The following is a 19708-nucleotide window of genomic DNA, read 5'->3' on the forward strand; positions in this document are numbered from 1 at the left end:
CCAGGGCTGCACATTGTATGACATCATCATCATTATATCTATATATATACACTCACATTCAAGTCAACAGATCTCCAGACACAGAGACAGAACATGACAGCAGCTGAGGCCGTCAAACAAAGAAATCAAGCCAATTTAACACACATTAAAACATATCCCACATCACCATCCAATGAACAATACGGTTCTGTTTCTCATTTCTAGAGTCGTCATTTCTGTGACTTCACTAAAGTTCATGAAGATTCAAAGACATTACTGTGCAGATGAAAACACTGATCAGACATCACAGATAGTGTCAATATACGGTTTGTTCCACATTTGATGTGTATTGAATCCTTATGTGTGTTTGAGCGGTATATACTGCACTGAAGGGCTAGTCCGTTTATTAAATGAATGAAGTATAGAGAAGAGATATTCAAGAGAGCATCTGATTAGACAGAAATCTGTGCGCTTGAAATGAGTCAGAAAATGAGAAACTGCAGAAACTGTCACGTGCTGATCATGTTTCATGTAAATGGCTTTAATATGTACTATATATTTAGTGCACACAGAGCTCAGTCGTGACATCTCTTGGTGTGAATGTCTGTGATGTTAGTAGACCTGGTGTATCTAGACTGGACTAGGACAGAGCCTGGCTGCTGCTGTGGTCACACAAACACAGAAATCCACTCCACAAACACCAACCACTCGCTGCTCAGGCTCACCGGCTGTATATGAGCTCGGTCCAGCTCGGGATCTGTCCTGACCTCTGATCTCTGTACGACCGGACTGATGATGGACTCCCCTGCAAGCGTCCCAGCGGCGTATTAATATCCCAAACAACCACAGGCACCATTGACCGATAGCCTGTATAATGACCTGAAACGAGCCGGTGAGGAGCGCATCACTCACACGGGATTGGGTTTTAGGAGATGTGTCTGCACTGAGGAGGTTTATAATCTTTATGGTCAATTTGTGCAGGATAAGTGATATTTAGACATCGTTAAGATCGGCGTGTCTGCTGCACACTGGGATCACTAACTGAACTCTAGATATATTACATATAATTCTGTGTAACCCAGTGATGTGTTACTGGCCTGACGTTCAGACAGGTTTATTCACACGAATCATCTACTGTGAACATCTGAGCTGGTTTGGCTAGAGATTTCCTAGTTCAGTGTAGGTCCAAGCTTCATAAAACATGGCTAATGCATGAGTCGCTAGTATTCTCAGCACATCAGAGAGAAAACCCTGATGGCAGATCACAGGCAGAGCACCAATCAGAACACGAGGCAGATTACTGCACATCAATCAACTCTTTCATTAGTTTTATTGATATACACAACATCAGCACTACCAAGTTTTGCTACTGAATCTTACAGGACATTCTCCGCAGTAAGGTGGAAACCTCACCTAACTCTCACCACTGTACTACAGAGACGCAGCACTGATGCAGGGCATTCAAACGTGACCATAATAAATCATTCTTATGATGTGGATCATTTTCATTTTTATCTTTCTGGTCAAATTGTGCTGTCATGTGACCATAATATAAGCGGTATAATCCATGGGTAGGTGTGCACACAATGTTAATATACTCCATAGAGCCATCCAGACTGTTTGTCTCCACCTTTTGCATTAAAATCATGTAACTCACTATAATGATAAAAACCACACAAGTATAGCAGGGTCTTGAGATATCTGCAGTCTGAATATGAATGGCATTAGACTGAACAGTGACTTAAATTCCCCAAACAAAGCTATCATGAGGCTTCAGGAGACATGGAGAACCCACTTTATATTACGTGTCTACATCAAGTTACATAAAAATATACAACACACAATATACTTACTGTTTAAACATGTGATTTACATTATACTTTAATTTAAGTACCTGCCTGTAATGAATTACACAGTTGACTGGACCCTAAACCCACAGCCGATTCCATCTGTATCCCAAACTCAATAGCTGCAAATCTGGGCATGCATGTACACCAAAACCAGACTGGATCAAATATAAATACTAATACTAATATTAAGCAGGGTATAGTGCATGTGCCACAAGGAGTACTTTTTTATCATCTTTGGATCTTAACGGTCCGTTCGCTTTCAGATACCAGACTTGAGGCTGTGTAAGTAAAGACAGCATGATCGTTTCTGGGTGAACCATTGCATTCAAACGTGATATAGATTACAGACAGTAACAGATGCTTTTAAAAACCTATTGCACTATAACAGTAGTATTCTAAGCAGACTAAAGCTTGTTTCATACATACCATCAATCACGTCAGGTCAGGTCAACAGTCATTGCACTACTTGTTCCCCTCCATGAGTATTGCACAGTTTTGGCCTGCTGTCAGGGTGCAGCTTGTCTTCAGTATGTAATCACTCAGCGCTGGAGTCCGGGCTCATGTGGCCCTCGTCAGACAGGACATGGGTGTTCAGGAACGTTCCTGCCACAGATCCTCCGTGCCGCGGCTGAACAGGAGCCAGCTCTGACAGGATGATGTTATCATGGGCGACGAGCGTGGCCTTGTCCATCGTCTCTTTGCTGTGTCTGGTAACCACTGCGTCCAGGAAGTCATACTTGGGCGAGAGCCTGCCGCTCTCAAACAGATACTTGGCCATGTATGAGAAGGCAGCGTTGCTCAGAAGAGAAGCCAGCATGGAGACGGTCTTATAGGGGAACCTCTGCTCCACGAAGTGCTCCACCTCCCGCGTGAGACGGTGCTCCTTCTGACGCGTGGTCCAGCCGGGGTAGTAGATGAACGGGGGAAGCCTGAGGTAGGGCTCGCCCCCGCCGACCCGCAGCAGCAGCCCGAACACGTAACCAGCCACTGAGCCGTAGGTGTTGGTGCCCTTGATGAACAGCACACAGAGGAGCTGAGGGAAGATGATGACGTACACCAGGTCTGAGCTCAGGTACCACAGGCCGTACACAGAGCCCGTCAGGAGGGCCATGGCGGTCGCTAGAGCTCCAAACACAAAGATGGTGATCCTCATCACCCACACGATCTCTCGGTCCGACGCCTGCGGAGACACACGTTACACAGCATTCAGAGTAACTCTAATTACTCAAAACATCAAATCACAATGGACTTGCTTTATTTTCTTCCAACAGTGCACATTATTATGAATTTAAAAGAAAGTTAGTTATCTTTCTTCAAAATATAAACAGTTAAATGTAAGTCTACTGGTGTTGTCTGGGCCGTACAATAATAAACGATTACAGACAAACTATTTACACAGCCTCAGATCCAGTGTTTGATGAAACTGTTCAGTAAAGACATTATAACACTACAGTATGACAGCGCTGCAGAGATGAAGAATCGATGCGGGAAACTAAACCTGGAAACAGGCTCTGACTCTGGTTCCATCGTCCTGAAGTCAGTGGTGGCTTGAGGTTTTTTATTATGCCTAAAATAAGGTCTTAAACTATTTTCAAGTTTTATTTTATATAAGTAATACCCCCTTGTTGCTTTTCTCTCTAGAAAAAGGCAGTTGCTAGCAGTTATCTAAATGGCACTACAGGACATCATCACATCGACAGGTAACTCAGCTACTCACTAGTCTAATAATCACACTTCTGATGAATACAGTAACTCAAACGTTCAGAGAAAATGCTTTGAAATACAGACTGAAAGAGTAGCTGAAGCTTAAAGGGGGTCTAATTCTATTTCATGCATTCTGAATTATTTACACTGTTAAAGAGTAAGAATCTCATGCTAAACATGGCCAGTATTTCAAAAAACGAGTTGGACGCATGGCGGACTATTTCTGTGCCAAATATACTTCATCCTGGTTTTGAATACGTTTTGAGGTCACATGACCATGATGTAGTTCAGTTATATCCTACATTTGGTTTTTTACTTCTGCTGACTGCCTTTTGACTTCATCATCTTTTTATTTAAGATTATCAGGATGAACAAAACATGTAAGAATCATAAACTTTTATAGGTCACCGAGTTTATTTTCTGCTATGATCCAAAAGAAAATGGGAGTCGCGTCTCCGGTGGTGGAGGAGAATTTGTAATAATGTTAAAAAACATTGTTTCTAATGGAAGCAGTCTGCGTGTTTTTAAGGTTGCTTCAGTTGTGTTTAAACAGGTTTTACACAAGTTCATCAGTGTTTCACATGTGGTCACACACATTCATCGACTGGTCTCATGTGGAGCGATGGTATCAAGAACTTACCGACTGGCGAAAAGCAAGCTGGTAAATATTGCGTGCGAACATGGAGCTGGCTGAGAGGATGGAGGAGTCTGCGGATGACATCACAGCGGCTGACACCGCCCCCAGACCAAAGAAAGAGACGAACGGAGGGCAGAGATGCTGCAGGACGATGGGCAGGATCATGTCCGACTCGTCCTTCTCCACCGGAGGAACCGGACCGTACGACGTCTGGTTCCAGTCTCAACACACACACACACACACACACCGTTTTCATCAGGTGGTAATGTGTGAAGCAGAAATATTATAGAAAATAGGAAATGCATGTTATTTCGTAAAATGGTCTGTAATGGCAAACAAACATTCTTGAAATAATGTGCCTGATTGAAATGTGAAGTATGTAATAGCTGATTTACTGTCTTTATTCATTTGGGCTGAGCAGTAAACATCTGCTGATTAGCTGAGACTCTGCTTCACGAGCCTGCGATCAACAGCTTTAATGAAGCCCCTGTAGATTCGGCTGTATTCGGCTAAACGCACGACTCCTCAGACATGAATGACAGCAGCCATCTGGAGTCTCAGTGTGCTCTCAGATCCTCTCTCACTACAGAGAAGAGGGAAACACGCGTGTTACCTGTGGAGGCTCCTATAGCTCCGATCAGGACGGACGGCACGGCCATGACCAGACAGCCGAACGCAGCCAGGAAGGACAGGACTTGAGCGTAGCTGGCCGAGGAGGCGGAGAGCACCCGCTGGAAATACACCTGCCACGGGATCCCACCCAGCATCTGCACACACACACACACACACACACACACACACAGTCGCATTGATGTTTCGATGTATTGAAATAGAATATGACTGATGTCAGTGTGGGCTTTGCTGTGGCGTGAGTGTTTCTGCACAGACTCACAAGAAGACAGAAGTTATCAGCCCACATCCAGCCATCAGAAGGATCGATCTGGCCCAGCCACGGCGACTGGAACACTGTGTTCACTGCGGTGACGCCGATGTCTGACACAGCGGGATTGGACAGGGCAAACGGCACGCTTATCCACTAAATAAAGACACACGGATATGTGCTGACATTTCCAATGACATCCAGCTGCTTTTAACTCAATGTCAGCTCTTTAACAACACAAGCCAGGCAAAAATAAGCAGTACTGAGACATGTTAAAGATGGGGTGGAAATTACAAAACAGATCACACTTCCGCCTGATTTTAGTGACGCAGATAAAAGCTTAGGCTCAGCAGTTCAACTCTATCCACTTTCATTATTTAGTCAAATGTGTGGCTCCTCTGGAACACTTCAGGGTTTTAATGTTTATTTAGCTGCATTACAACACGTGCATGCAGGGACAACCCGAACACCTGGAAATAAGACACTCTGCAGACATGCACATGTTTGTAGAGGAGACTCACCAAACCTATGAAAATGCAGAAGAGCTGGACGACATCTGTGTACGCCACCGAGTACAGTCCCCCCACCAGCGTGTAGAAGATGGCAATCAAGGCTGAAATCACCACTGACATGTTGATGTTGATGTCCACGATCACGCTCAGGGTTGCTCCTGTGCACACGACAGCCAGGGTTTTATTCCTGATCTACTGATCATAATACGTGTCTCTGGAGCTTAACGTCTGGTAAATGTAGTGTATTTCATACCTAAGGCTGACAAAATGGCGGCTGACCAGAAGATCTCTCCCAGCAGAGCAGGTATGAAGAGCAGGCCTCCCATTCTCTTCCCATAGAGCTGCTGGAACGGGTCGAGCATCGTCACGTAGCCTTGAGAGCGCATGGGCTTGGCGAAGAACAACCCACCTGGACCAGATGAAGCACACTGTCAGCCTGACCACATACTGAGGGATACGAAGATATGTGTGCTGAAGAATAGCTCTCAAAGATGAGTTCTCTTTACAGACCCTGGCCATCAGGTCTTTTTATTTTACAGTCTTTAGTATTTGTAACAGTCATCACTTGGCATTCTGAGATTGTGTTGAGAGACATTCACAGATGACAGGCATGGACAGAAAGCCACAAACCTCTCGTTTTCATTTAATGAGCTAATACACTGATTTCCAATCCATGGATCATTAGTGTACTATCATCTCACCTACTACCAGACTGAGTGCGTAACCGAACGGCGCCTGAGCCCAGGCCAGACCGGATCCGGGCAGATACACGGACTCAGCGGTGCCATTGATGTAACCTCCGCCGACCCAGGTGGCTGCGATCAGAGAAACAACCGTGAAGACAGACGAGAACCACTGAGCTCACGGTGTGTGTGTGAGTGTGTGTGTGTGTGTGTGTGTGTGAGTGTGTGTGCATGCGTGCGTGTGTGTGTGTGTGTGTGTGTGAGTGTGTGTGCATGCGTGCGTGTGTGTGTGTGTGTGAGTGCGTGTGTGTGTGTGTGTGTGTGAGTGTGTGTGTGTGTGTGAGTGTGTGTGTGTGTGTGAGTGTGTGTGTGGGTGTGTGTGTGTGTGTGTGTGTGAGTGTGTGTGTGTGTGTGTGTGTGTGTGTGTCTGCTCTTGTTTTTGTATCATATCAGGACACAACTCTGTATAATGTCATGGGTATGACACAGGTATTACAAGGAGAGGGTGACTTATGAGGACATAACCCATGTCCCCATTTTTCAAAACACTTATAAATCATACAGAATGAGTTTTTTTGAGAAAGTAAAAATGCACAAAGTTTCCTGTGAGGGTTAGGGTTAGGTGTAGGGTTGGTGAAGGGACATAGAATATACAGTTCCTCTTCGGGAACTCGAGCTGCGTCGAGCGCTTTTGGGGAACGCCTTTGGCAAGAACAACTCTGAATATCGTGTGCAATCAGTCCAATGGAAGAGCGTGGCGTCACGGGCGGGGTGACGCAGCGACCAGGAAGCTATAAAGGCACCTGCCACACAGCTGACTTCAGCTTCGCGTCTTTCAGCAAGCGCTCTGTGTGTGCATGTCTAAAGTCTGTCTTGTGAGTCTTATTTATTGTTGTCTGTCCCAATAAACAACATAATGCCTAAGAGCAAAGCAAAGACACGACAATTGGAGGGCGATTCCAGATTGCGCTATGGATTGTTTGTTCCTCCCTGCCCACGTACATCACGAGTGGGGATACAAACAGTCTATGCGTGGTTTGCCTGGGATCGAAGCACGCTGAGTCGGCTCTCGAGGGAACCGACTGCCCGGCCGTTGTGTACGCTTCGATCCCGGAGGGCTCTCTTCGAGGAGAGAGCCTTCGCCAGCGTTCCTCGCGATGCCGGTCCCGTTTTCGCCGAGGCGGAACGGCGCCTGCATTCGTTGGGTTCGCAGATCGATCTGTTGGAGGGAATGGAGACGGGCACGTCCTTATCTCCTACCTTACCCATCAGATCTGCCTGATTCCGGGATTCGGAAGCCCGAGCTTCGGTTCTTCCCCCCCGAGCATCGGGCTTGACGCTCCACCTTTCTTTCTCCGAGGAGATTGATACGGAGGGCGTCGGCGAGCTTTTAGTTGCACAAACATAAAGTTGCATAAGCATATACAATAAACAGTGTTATGCCTAACATTATATAAGCAGCTATTTAAGTCTCCGAGGGGATTAATATTGTTTGTGTGACTAATTATTCGCGCGCTGTCGAGGCAACGCGTGTATTACATCATTTTCAGTTTTGATGTGAATTTTCCATACCCGACCGTTTGTCTGGTTGTTTAAACTCCGTTTAAAAAAAGTAGGAGTTAGTTCTATCACTTCAATGTGTACTTTGTCACAATCTAGACCGTGTTCACTTGTCTGATTGTTTAAAAATTCTAAGAAATATAATGACTTTGAGAAGTCAGCACTTCAATGTGTACTTTATCCCAATCTAGACCGTGTTTACTTGTCTGATTGTTTAAAATATAATGACTTTGAGAAGTCAGCACTTCAATGTGTACTTTATCTCAATCTAGACCGTGTTTACTTGTCTGATTGTTGAATTTCATTTGATTCTGAGGAATCTAATGACCGTTATCTAACTTCAAGAAGTTCAATATATCACTTCAATGTGAATTGTATCACAATCCAGACCGTGTTTACTTGTCTGATTGTTTGATTGCATTAAATTCTGAGGAATATAATGACAGTTATTGAACATGTGAAGTTAGATGTACTGGAGGGACTGCTGGGCGGGAGCTGCCCCTCCATGTACAGACAGAGCAAAGCTCTGGGCCGACGACTTCTCAGCCTAATCTAAGATGTCAGGCTGGGAGGTCCACGGCCAAGAAGTCATGACGCATTTCAGTCACGACTACAGAGGGCGGCCCCTACTGGGGTAGAGCGGTGTCCACCTCATTATACGGTGCCTGTCTCACCTCGGTGCCCTCGGGAGGTGGGTCTGCCAACCCTGCCAGAGTTTCAGGGTGCAGCCGCTTCCAGCGAGCACTGCTCTCAGTTATTTCCGCTCGTGAGCGTAGCGGAGCTGAGACGCTCGCCGCCCCTTCGGGGGCCTCTTACACCAGAGGTCAGTCTCGAGGGACTGATTCCCTTAGTACATCAGTTAGCAGCGTGAAAACTACTGCCAAATGTATCTCAATGGGTCCTGCACACGGTAGAAAAAGGCTATCGCATTCAGTTCGGCCATCCACCGCCGACATTCAATGGGGTTACATCGACAGTAGTCGGCCCCCAGCAGGCTCTGGTGATGGAACAAGAAGTGAATACCCTAATAAGGAAGGCGGCCATCGAGGTGGTCCCTCCTCTAGACAGGGAATCCGGGTTTTACAACCGGTATTTCATAGTTCCAAAGAAGGATGGGGGGTTGCGTCCGATCTTAGACTTACGTCATCTAAACCTCTCAGTTATGTCACTGAAGTTCAAAATGCTCACTGTCAAACAGGATGTAGCTCAAATCAGATCCGAGGACTGGTTTGTCACAATAGATCTCAAAGACGCATACTTCCACATATCCATCCTTCCACAACACAGGAAGTCTCTGAGGTTCGCTTTCAGGGGCAAAGCCTACCAATATCGAGTACTTCCCTTTGGCCTTGCACTTTCACCCCGCACGTTCACGTAATGTGTAGATGCGGCTCTGGTATCCCTCCGTATGCAGGGCATCCGCATTCTAAATTACATTGACGATTGGTTGATTCTAGCTCAATCAGAGCAGATGGCGGTTCGACATCGAGGTGTCGTTCTCGCCCATATGGGGGAGCGGGGTTTGAGACTGAATGCCAAGAAGAGTGTACTTTCTCCACTTTAGAGAACCACCTATCTAGGCGTAGTATGGGATTCGACCACGATGCAGGCACGTATGTCTCCTGCTCGGATCGAGTCGATCCTCACATCAGTCAAGAGAGTCAAAGAAGGCCAGTCACTCACTGTGAAGCAGTTTCAGAGACTGTTAGGGCTCATGGCAGCTGCGTCCAACGTGATACCTTTTGGTCTCCTGCACATGAGGCCCCTTCAGTGGTGGCTCAAGACCAAGGGGTTTTCCCCGAGGGGAAATCCTTTCCGAACTATTCAGGTCACGCGGCGATGCCTTCGTGCCTTAGACATATGGAAGAAACCTTGGGTCTTGAATCAGGGCCCGGTGTTGGGAGCTCTTGGTCGCCGTGTAACGCTAGCGACAGACGCGTCCCTCACCGGTTGGGGTGCGGTCATGAGTGGCCACCCTGCCCGCGGTCTGTGGAGCGGTCGCCATCTGACATGGCATACCAGTTGTCTAAAGATGCTACCTGTGCATCGATCATTGAAATATTTCCTCCCAGACCTGAGAGGTCACCATGTGTTGGTGCGCACCGACAACACATTGGCGATCTCTTATATCAGTCACCAGAGAGATCGGCATCCGTGCCCCTTGTACAAGCTGGCACACCAGATCCTTCTGTGGTCCCAGGACAAACTCCTCTCGTTCGGAGCAGTGTATATTCCTGGGAGATTGACTGTGGGAGCAGACATACTGTCGAGACAGGGGTCGAGACCCGGGGGCTTCACCCTAAGGTGAAGTAGATATGGAGAGTTTTTGGACCTCTTTGCGACTCAAGAGATATCGCAATGTCCCCTCTGTTTCTCTCTAGTTCATCCAGCTCCTTTGGGACTGGACGCTATGGTACAGACCTGGCCGAGGCTTCGTCCGTACGCTTTTCCCCCTATCGCTCTGCTCCCGGGAGTTCTGGCGAGAGTACGCCGGGACGGGGTCCGTCTGTTGTTAGTAGCCCCGTTCTGGCCGAGCCCAGTATGGCTCGCAGATCTAATCTCTCCTCGACGGCTCTCCATGGGTGATTCCGATCAGGACAGATCTGCTCTCTCAGGCGTAGGGCAAAATATTCACCCTCGCCCGGAGTTGTGGAAGTTGTCTGTGTAGCCCCTGAGGGGGCACAGCTCATAGTTTCCAGTCTCCCAACCGAGGTTGTTGAGACCCCCACACTCCAATCCAGAGCTCCCTCTACGAGGAAACTGTACGCCCTGAGGTTGAAACCCTTCTCCTCATGGTGCAGAGACCGCCAGCTTGACCCTGCTAACTGCCCAGTTGGTACAGTTCTGGAGTTTCTCCAAGCTAGGCTCTCTGCGGGGTTAACTCACTCCACCTTAAAGGTGTACGTGGCGGTCATAGCTGCTTACCACGTCCCTTTCAATGGTCAGTCAGTGGGTAGACACCCCCCTAGTTACACGTTTCCTCCACGGTGCGCTGAGGCTGAGACCTCCAGTACGGTCCCGTGTTCCCCCTGGGACTTGGTTGTGGTGTTAGAGGCTCTTTGTAAAGCTCCATTTGAGCCGATTCATGAATATTACTGTCAGGCCCCCTCGGTGGCCCCTACCTACTTAGACTTTGCCCCTGGTATGGCCAAAGCATTTTTATACCCTCGAGCGGGTTACATTCCTAAGTTCCCTCTGTTACGCCACAACCCATAGTACTGCAGGCCTTCTGTCCTCCTCCCTTTCGGGAGCCAGACCAGGTGAAGCTAAACTGTATGAGTCCAGTTCGAGGACTGGACACATACGCCCACAGAGCTGCTGTGGAGAAAACCTGACCAATTGCTTGTTTGCTACGGTCCTCCTAAAAAGGGTTCCCCTGCCTCTAAGCAGACCCTTAGTCGTTGGATAGTCGAGGCTATCAACGAGTCCTATGAGTCCTCTGGTCTTCCCCTTTCTTTGGGAGCCAAGGCTCACTCTACACGGACTATGGCTGCCTCTAAGGCCTTTCTAGCAGGTGTGTCCCTCTTGGACATCTGCAACGCTGCGGGGTGGTCCACGCCCTCTACATTCGCCAGATTTTACAATCTTGATATGCAGGCCGCTCCTGGCTCTTCTGTCCTCTCGCCTTAGCTGTGCTCTTCGGATACACACTAGGCAGGGGTTTGGTAGTCTGGCAGCGTTGGCACATCGTTCCCCAAAAGCGCTCGACGCAGCTCGAGTTCCCGAAGAGGAACGTCCCTAGGTTACGTATGTAACCCTAGTTCCTCGAGGGAACGAGACGCTGCGTCGCAGAGCCATACTCCCGGCACCCTGCCTGCGCTTGCTTCCCTACTCGAAGCTGAAGTCAGCTGTGTGGCAGGTGCCTTTATAGCTTCCTGGTCGCTGCGTCACCCCGCCCGTGACGCCACGCTCTTCCATTGGACTGATTGCACACGATATTCAGAGTTGTTCTTGCCAAAGGCGTTCCCCAAAAGCGCTCGACGCAGCGTCTCGTTCCCTCGAGGAACTAGGGTTACATACGTAACCTAGGGACGTTTCTACAGAATAAAAACCATTACACCTATGGGATGAACACACTTTACACAAAAACAAACGTGTGTGTGTGTGTGTGTGTGTGTGTGTGTGTGTGTGTGTGTGTGTGTGTGTGTGAGTGTGAGTTCACTGTGATGTAGGCGAGTGTGTATTCTTTAGACACACACTATATTCATTCCTTGATTATTCCATTTAGTTTCAATATTCCCATTAACTAAACAGAACAAGTGACTGGCTTTCGGAAATACCTTCATTTCTAATTAAGTAGAAAAATAATTTATCAGAAGAAAAAACAAAACATCTTTCATCAAAAAATCTTTCCTTCCAAAAACAAGATCTAAATAAAAAGACATTTGTAGAAGTATTACTCACTTCAAAACAAGTCACTAACTCAGGAAATGTCCTTCTTATCAACCAACACGCATTTAATAATAAATAGACACATAAATACAAGTGTATTCTACACTAACTCTTCCAGTATTTCCATCACAGATGCAGTAATGAGTGTCTGCGTGTGAGACGAGAGCATCACCTGTCATGGTGAATCCACCTACAAACAGACCGATGTCTCGGCCACCGATCATGATGGACTCACTGCGGTCCATTCCCTCCGAGATCCCAGAGTTCTTGTTCTTCCACGCTGCCCAGATCCCCACCACTAAAATCAGCACGTAGAAGATGATGATGGCCAGCAGTCCTTCCACATGAATGGCCATCTTACACTGACCCACACAAATCAGAGCATCATGGAATCATTTAGGAATAACACATTCACATTCTGGCATGGGAAAAGGAAATATGCTAAATAATATGTATAGCTTAATTATTATCATTACTTTTTATTTATGCACTGTTTTTCTTTTATCTTTCACAATACTTTTTGTTGCATACATACAAGCTTTCCATTTGAAAGCAACCTTCTTTATTTTATTTGAATAGCATTTTTTTTTCATTTCAAATTAAACAATGGTATGACTAAAAGCAACAAGTTCGACTCATAGTACAGTACATAGTAAAAATGAAATCAATAAAGCAGACAAAATAAAAAAGAAAGGTATTGTTAGCTACCTCTGGAGACAGTGAATCCTGAGCGAGCAGAATGAAGACAGGAGGAGGCTGAGGACTGGAGAGGATGAACTTCCTCAACAACTGTTTTATATCGCTCTCTCTCCCCCCTCCTCCCTCCCTCCCTCTCTCTCTCCGTCTCTCTCTCCCTCCCTCTCTCTCTCTCCGTCTCTCTCTCTTTGTCTATCTGTCTCTCTCCCCTCCCCCTCTCCTCCACCCCTCTGTTTCTCTCTCAAGGGGGATGATCTGGCCCAGCTATCCTTTACCACAATGATAATTAAAAAAATTGTCTATTTTGTTTTATCACATTTTTTATTTTATTTTATTTATTGAAAGAATTAATAATGAAAAATGATTAAATGAACTGACGAAATGGCCCCACAATTTCAAAAAGTTTTCTCTGTGGAGACATTTGGTCCTCACAACATAGATTAAACAAATAACCAGAATTAAAAAGTGATTTATTGAATCATTCATTCAAATGATTTGTTCATTAAATCTGATTCATTTAGAAATGAGGCATGGGACTGTGGCTGCATCAACAACAACAAAATAGGTATGTATGTTCTGTATAGTATGAATGTAACCTGTTTTTATACATTGTCCATGTTGTCTGTCACATCACCTACCAGCATCAGTTGCATTGCATCACTGGCGTTCATAAATCCTCTCCCGTGGCCTCATGGGATAGTAAAGTGCAAATCACGCACACTTTAAGTAGTATGTTATATCTTATGTAGACAAAATTACACACGCATAATCCTTACTTAACTTTTAATAGTAGTCTGTAAACATCACTGGGGCAGTTGTGGCCTAATGGCTTATAACCCGAAGGTCGTGGGTTTGATTCTCAGGTCCAGCAGGGATTGTAGGTCAAGGGGAAGAATATCCAGCACTCTCAATACCACGACTGAGGAGAGACCCTTGAGCAAGAACCAAACCCCTAACTGCTCCCGGATGCCACTGCTCCGGGTGTGTGTTCACTGCTGTCTGTGTGCACTCTAGTGGTGAATTCATCGCGTAGTTCCCTGGTACAGTTGAATCAGCAGTGTCCATTTAATACTTAAAGTGTTCATTTTAACACTCTTATAGATCATATTTGGTCCCAATCTGTCCTGAGTTAAAAGTACACTGTTTGTGGTGTTGAATTTATGGTGTTAAAATTACACCTTAAAGTGCTGAAAAATGACATGGAGAGTGTAGATCGTTATATTTAATTTGCCATCCAACTCTTTCGCTGTCTAAAAATTAGCTTGGACATATTTTAAGCAAGTTTTAATTTAAACTGAGTAACCCCCTCTAAAATATCATGAATTATGTCTACAGAAAAGTTTTCTGATATATTAAAGGTACTGCAGGTGTAGTACCCTCACCGCCTGATGAGGGGAGATAAAAGTATAAATAATACACAGGACACGGAGCTGCTGCTGCTTCAATCATCAGAGTCTGTGTATTGTTTTTTAACCATTCAAAACAGTTCAAATAGATTTATATGTCAATAAATGACAGAGCATCACTTCAAGAGAAGTCACAATATAGAAAAACATAAGTACATATATACAGTCTTTCACTGACTACTGTGTTCACAAATGAAACACCATAAAATACTAATTTCTAACATATAATATACACGTGACATTTTCCTCTCTTCCTGTGTTTTACACTTAAATGAACCCTGACAGACTTACAATTGTAATAATCACATTATTTAACTAAAACAAATCATACTGGTGGATTCACTCTAATATCGCGTCTTTCCTGAGACCGAATGGTCTCCATCATTAGCATGAAATGCATAACTTCAAAAGCCTCTTCCTAAAGAATCTGCACCCTGGAGTCAGCCACCATCTAGGCCTCATGGCCTGTCCACGCTCTATGACCATTCAACAATTGCGTGACCTACACACAGTGTTGGGAAGGTTACTTTGGAAATGTAATAGGTTACAGATTACAAGTTACCCTGTTTAAAATGTAATAGTAGTGTAACTTTTTCAATTACTTTATTAAAGTAATGTAACTAATTACTTTTGAGTACTTTTTGATTACTTTTCTAAATTTGTGAACATTATAATAAATAAAAGCATATATATCAACTCAAATACAGTTATCTAATAAGCATTTGTCATATGCTGTTTAATAAACTCCTGAAACATTGGTGTTTTTTTTTTTTTATGTGCTCGTGCACTCATATATTGAGACGGCAGAGGTTGAAAACACTGCGAGCTTCAGTAGGCCTATGTGTAGTAAATGAAACTGCATGTCTTTGCCATTAATTTACAGGAGGGGCAGACTGGGAAAAAATCAGAATGGAAAATTCAAACTCATACAAACAAATTCATGGACAATACTATTTTTTGTATGGACCTGACATAAAAAAAGGTTTAAATCTTTAATATGGGGACATGTCAAATAATTAAAAGTTCTCTCCTGAACGGCACCTTCACTTCCATTTTTCTCTTCAGTCTCATTATTTTGCCCCGTTATCTATCTTAATACTCAAGATTGAACAAAACTGTACTTTACAATACAATACAATACTCTACAATACAACAATATATTTATAGAAAAATCCTAATACTGTACACGAGTCACGTTTTTCCCTTACAAAAATGTACCATGCTTTTATTAGCCTATATAAAAGTACAATAACCTTGTATGGTTTTCTGTTTTGCAAATGGATTCATATTTATTTTTAAATAAATAAATTTGTAAAATAATTTTACATTTTTGGTTACCACAGTTAAACAATAGTAACCATTCTCACTGGATTATATAGATTTATAGTATAGGATTTAATTTTCGCAAGGGTTGTGTCAAAAAAGCATCTTTACAGATGAAACTGACCTGAAACCCTGAACAGTAGTTCTGCTTCTCGGTTCCAGCTGTGCGCTTCCACAGTCCACTCTTTTCTCTCTCTTTCGCATTGATTACTCGGAGTCTGATCCAAACCGTTTGGCGGAGGCGCGGAGAGCGCGCGAGTCGCGACTAACAGATTTATTAGAGATTTAATTATCAAATGGCGGATTCGCAAATGATCGCTTTAGTACATTCGGCAGGCAATTATACAATAATGATATTAAAATATTGGGACAAGTTGAGGAAGACTGAGGAAGCTGGCAGGCCACCGGGAATTGTCCCGGTTCTCCCGGTGTCCAGTCCGCGCGTGATTTCAACTGACACGCAGAACGTGCAGGAGTCGTATATTGCATTTTGGGGGCTTGATATTCACAGACACCAGTCCATGTCATATTTTGATTCAAGTGTACTGACCTACTTTTGATTTAGTCATCCAAAATGTGGCATATTCCGTCCGCGTTAGGCATTCCATTTTTCTGACTGGATTCTATGAACCAGACTGCGTTTCCGCATCCCGGAAATTATTAGGGCGTATGTCTTAGAATAGTCAGTGCAATTTGGGAAAGAAATCAGTTAAATCTGTATGTGGATGTGTGTAAATATTCAAATGTAATCCCCTTTGTAATCGTTAAAAAATTCATAAGTAACTGTAATTTAATTACTCATTTTTTCTTAGTAACTGTAACTAATTACAGTTACATTAATTTTGTAATTAAATTACGTAACGCCGTTACATGTAACTAGTTACTCCCCAACACTGCCTACACAGAAGGCCTACAACAAGCAGAAGATGGCCGCAAAGAAAGGTAACAGAACCTACACACTCTTGAACTGTTAACAAAGAATCAAGCCATGCACTGAACGACACCCAGTGGCATCACAACACTAGAGTCTTCCATCAAGAGCACAAGGAACGTGACACCCATGTCCACGACCGTTTTCAGCCCAACCGCTGGAAAAATCCAATGGACCAGCCACGCTTCTCAAGAAACCAAAGAACATCTGGAAACCTAACCAGACATCCAAAGGTAATCAGCTGACTCATCCAAGAGCAACTCGTGTGGGTAAGCAACAACAAAACATACCTCAGCACCACTCAGACATGCACAGTGCTGAGTACTCACAAGAACATGAGAGCCTACAGTCAGAAGACATGGAAGAACTCATGAGACAACTGAAAGAGTTCCTTCAAGATCAGTTACATGCATATGAACACAAAGTTGAGTCATGCTAGCTGTGACCAGCGACAGAACGGAAGGCCTGTGATCACCTGGTGCACCACATCAGAGATGAAAAGCACCTGTTCAACATCCATCCGGAACGACCAAGTCTTTAGCAGCCAACCGTTGAGAAAAAAATCTGAGGTACTAAAGAACATAACCTCAGTCACCCAACGCTCACTAACAAACTGTCAAATGATCTCTAACTCCAAGAAACACATTCCTGTCGGAGATACAGTTTTGCAACCCAGTTTCACACAGCCATGCCAAACTGCCATGAAGAAACGTGCAGCCATCATCACAATAAGTAGAACACCTGACACTAAGTTAAGGTTCATGACACACTAGCTGCACATCCTAGCTCAATAGTAGTTGTAAGCCATGCGAGGAAAACCCATAGCAGCTTTGTTTTGTTTGTTTTTCTTTTACCTATCCTTTTCCTTCCCCTCTTTCCTGAATAGGTGAAACACCTAGACACCCTGCAAGGGTCGAAGGTCTGATATTAGGATTGACTTGCCACACCTAATATCCGCCAGCCACTCTGTACTGAATGGAAGCAGGAGAGCTCCATGAATGATAGGTCTATTCATTTCATTGAAAATTATGTTGATAGAAAACTAACGGTAAACATTTAAATTAAGACAACCTAGAAGAACCAAACAAAGTTAACCACAAATTTGATTGAAGAATCAAAATAAAACAACGATTTCTATAATGACCTAAACTATCCTTAATATGCTAGACTACATTGACTAATTGAATTTAACCACGTGTACCTAAATAACCTGATGCCTGCACCAGTACAGTAACTGTCATGGAGGTGTTGTCTTGGTGTTTGTCTGCTTCTTCTGCCTTTGTTTCTCCAGCGATCAACGATGTCTTCAGCTAAACACCTCGCCGATCGAAAGGGGGGATGTAGCGTATCAGACCCGAACCAGACAAATTAAAGACTCGATCAGGATTGTGGTTAAAACACGAGCCGAATTCCTCAGAAAGGCAACAAGAGGTGGTAAATCATTCCTAGTCAAGTCAAGTCACCTTTATTTATATAGCTCTTTAAACAAAATACATTGCATCAAAGCACTGAACAACATTAATTTGGAAAACAGTGTGTCAATAATGCAAAATGATAGTTAAAGGCAGTTCATCATTGAATTCAGTGATGTCATCTCTGTTCAGTTAAATAGTGTCTGTGCATTTATTTGCAATCAAGTCAACGATATCACTGTAGATGAAGTGACCCCAACTAAGCAAGCCAGAGGCGACAGCGGCAAGGAACCGAAACTCCATCGGTGACAGAATGGAGAAAAAAACCTTGGGAGAAACCAGGCTCAGTTGGGGTCAGTTCTCCTCTGACCAGACGAAACCAGTAGTTCAATTCCAGACTGCAGCAAAGTCAGATTGTGCAGAAGAATCATCTGTTTCCTGTGGTCTTGTCCTGGTGCTCCTCTGAGACAAGGTCTTTACAGGGGATCTGTATCTGGGGCTCTAGTTGTCCTGGTCTCCGCTGTCTTTCAGGGATGTAGAGGTCCTTTCTAGGTGCTGATCCACCATCTGGTCTGGATACGTACTGGATCTGGGTGACTGTAGTGACCCTCTGATCTGTATACCGACTGGATCTGGTGGCTACGGTGACCTCAGAATAAGAGAGAAACAGACTAATATTATCGTAGATGACATTCTTCTAATGATGTAGCAAGTACATCGGGTGTTAAGGGAAATGTTTACCTAATTAATGCAGCCTAAAAATGCTTTAACGGATTTGGATATTAAAAGCATATTAGTATGTTATGTGTTAGCCAGGTTAAAGAGATGGGTCTTTAATCTAGATTTAAACTGCAAGAGTGTGTCTGCCTCCCGAACAATGTTAGGTAGGTTATTCCAGAGTTTAGGCGCCAAATAGGAAAAGGATCTGCCGCCCGCAGTTGATTTTGATATTCTAGGTATTATCAAATTGCCTGAGTTTTGAGAACATAGCGGACGTAGAGGAGTATAATGTAAAAGGAGCTCATTCAAATACTGAGGAGCTAAACCATTCAGGGCTTTATAAGTAATAAGCAATATTTTAAAATCTATAGGATGTTTGATAGGGAGCCAGTGCAGTGTGGACAGGACCGGGCTAATATGGTCATACTTCCTGGTTCTAGTAAGAACTCTTGCTGCTGCATTTTGGACTAGCTGTAGTTTGTTTACTAAGCATGCAGAACAACCACCCAATAAAGCAGTACAATAGTCTAACCTTGAGGTCATAAATGCATGGATTAACATTTCTCAGTTTTTCAGTTTCAGTTTATTTGTCAGGGACAATGTACAAAATACATTAATCTTACGAAGAGATGTTTTGTACCAGAGTTAGCAAATGCTAATTTCCATCTGCAGTCCCGGGCAGGTGCACACAATATTAAAACATTACATTACAAATAACTGTCAGTAGAACTAACAACAACATGCAATATTAGTTAAACAATGAATATTTAAAACTAATCAGAGAGTCTAATGACAAGCTAAAAAAAGAAAAAAAAACTATCACAACCTAAAATATATACAACTTAGTCAAAAATATTTACCTCAATGTTCCATTTGTAAACTTGAAGTCTGCTAATGCTGACACAACTGGTTTTCATTGATGGTGGAGCAATATTATTAACAATTTTGAAAACGTTTCTTAAATTTGTATATCGAATTAGAGAGTCAAAACTTAATATTTTATATTTACTAAGAATATTACAA

General features: G+C 44.0%; 1 protein-coding gene across 1 annotated transcript; it reads right to left on the reverse strand.

The window, feature by feature from the left end:
- Nucleotides 1-1393: 1393 nt before the first annotated feature.
- LOC113053681 (high-affinity choline transporter 1) lies at nucleotides 1394-12554 on the reverse strand. The gene is made up of 8 exons (XM_026218864.1): nucleotides 12370-12554; nucleotides 6264-6377; nucleotides 5816-5971; nucleotides 5572-5720; nucleotides 5063-5206; nucleotides 4784-4937; nucleotides 4174-4391; nucleotides 1394-3009 (listed from the first exon to the last, which is right to left on the reverse strand). Exons 1-8 carry the CDS (start codon nucleotides 12551-12553, stop codon nucleotides 2365-2367), a joined length of 1764 nt encoding a protein of 587 aa, XP_026074649.1. The 5' UTR covers nucleotide 12554; the 3' UTR covers nucleotides 1394-2364.
- Between the last annotated feature and the right edge of the window lie 7154 nt (nucleotides 12555-19708).

This window comes from Carassius auratus, chromosome 34 (genome assembly GCF_003368295.1).
Source record: "Carassius auratus strain Wakin chromosome 34, ASM336829v1, whole genome shotgun sequence".
In the NCBI taxonomy this organism is placed as follows: Eukaryota; Metazoa; Chordata; class Actinopteri; order Cypriniformes; family Cyprinidae; genus Carassius; species Carassius auratus.

Coding starts and splice junctions, on each gene's coding strand:
- LOC113053681 (XM_026218864.1), bottom strand. CDS start 12,553: ATGGCCATTCATGTGGAAGGACTGCTGGCCATCATCATCTTCTACGTG. Junction 5,721..5,815: donor CGCCATTTTGTCAGCCTTAG/GTATGAAATACA, acceptor TCGTGTGCACAG/GAGCAACCCTGAGCGTGATC. Junction 4,938..5,062: donor CTGATAACTTCTGTCTTCTT/GTGAGTCTGTGC, acceptor GTGTGTGTGCAG/ATGCTGGGTGGGATCCCGTG.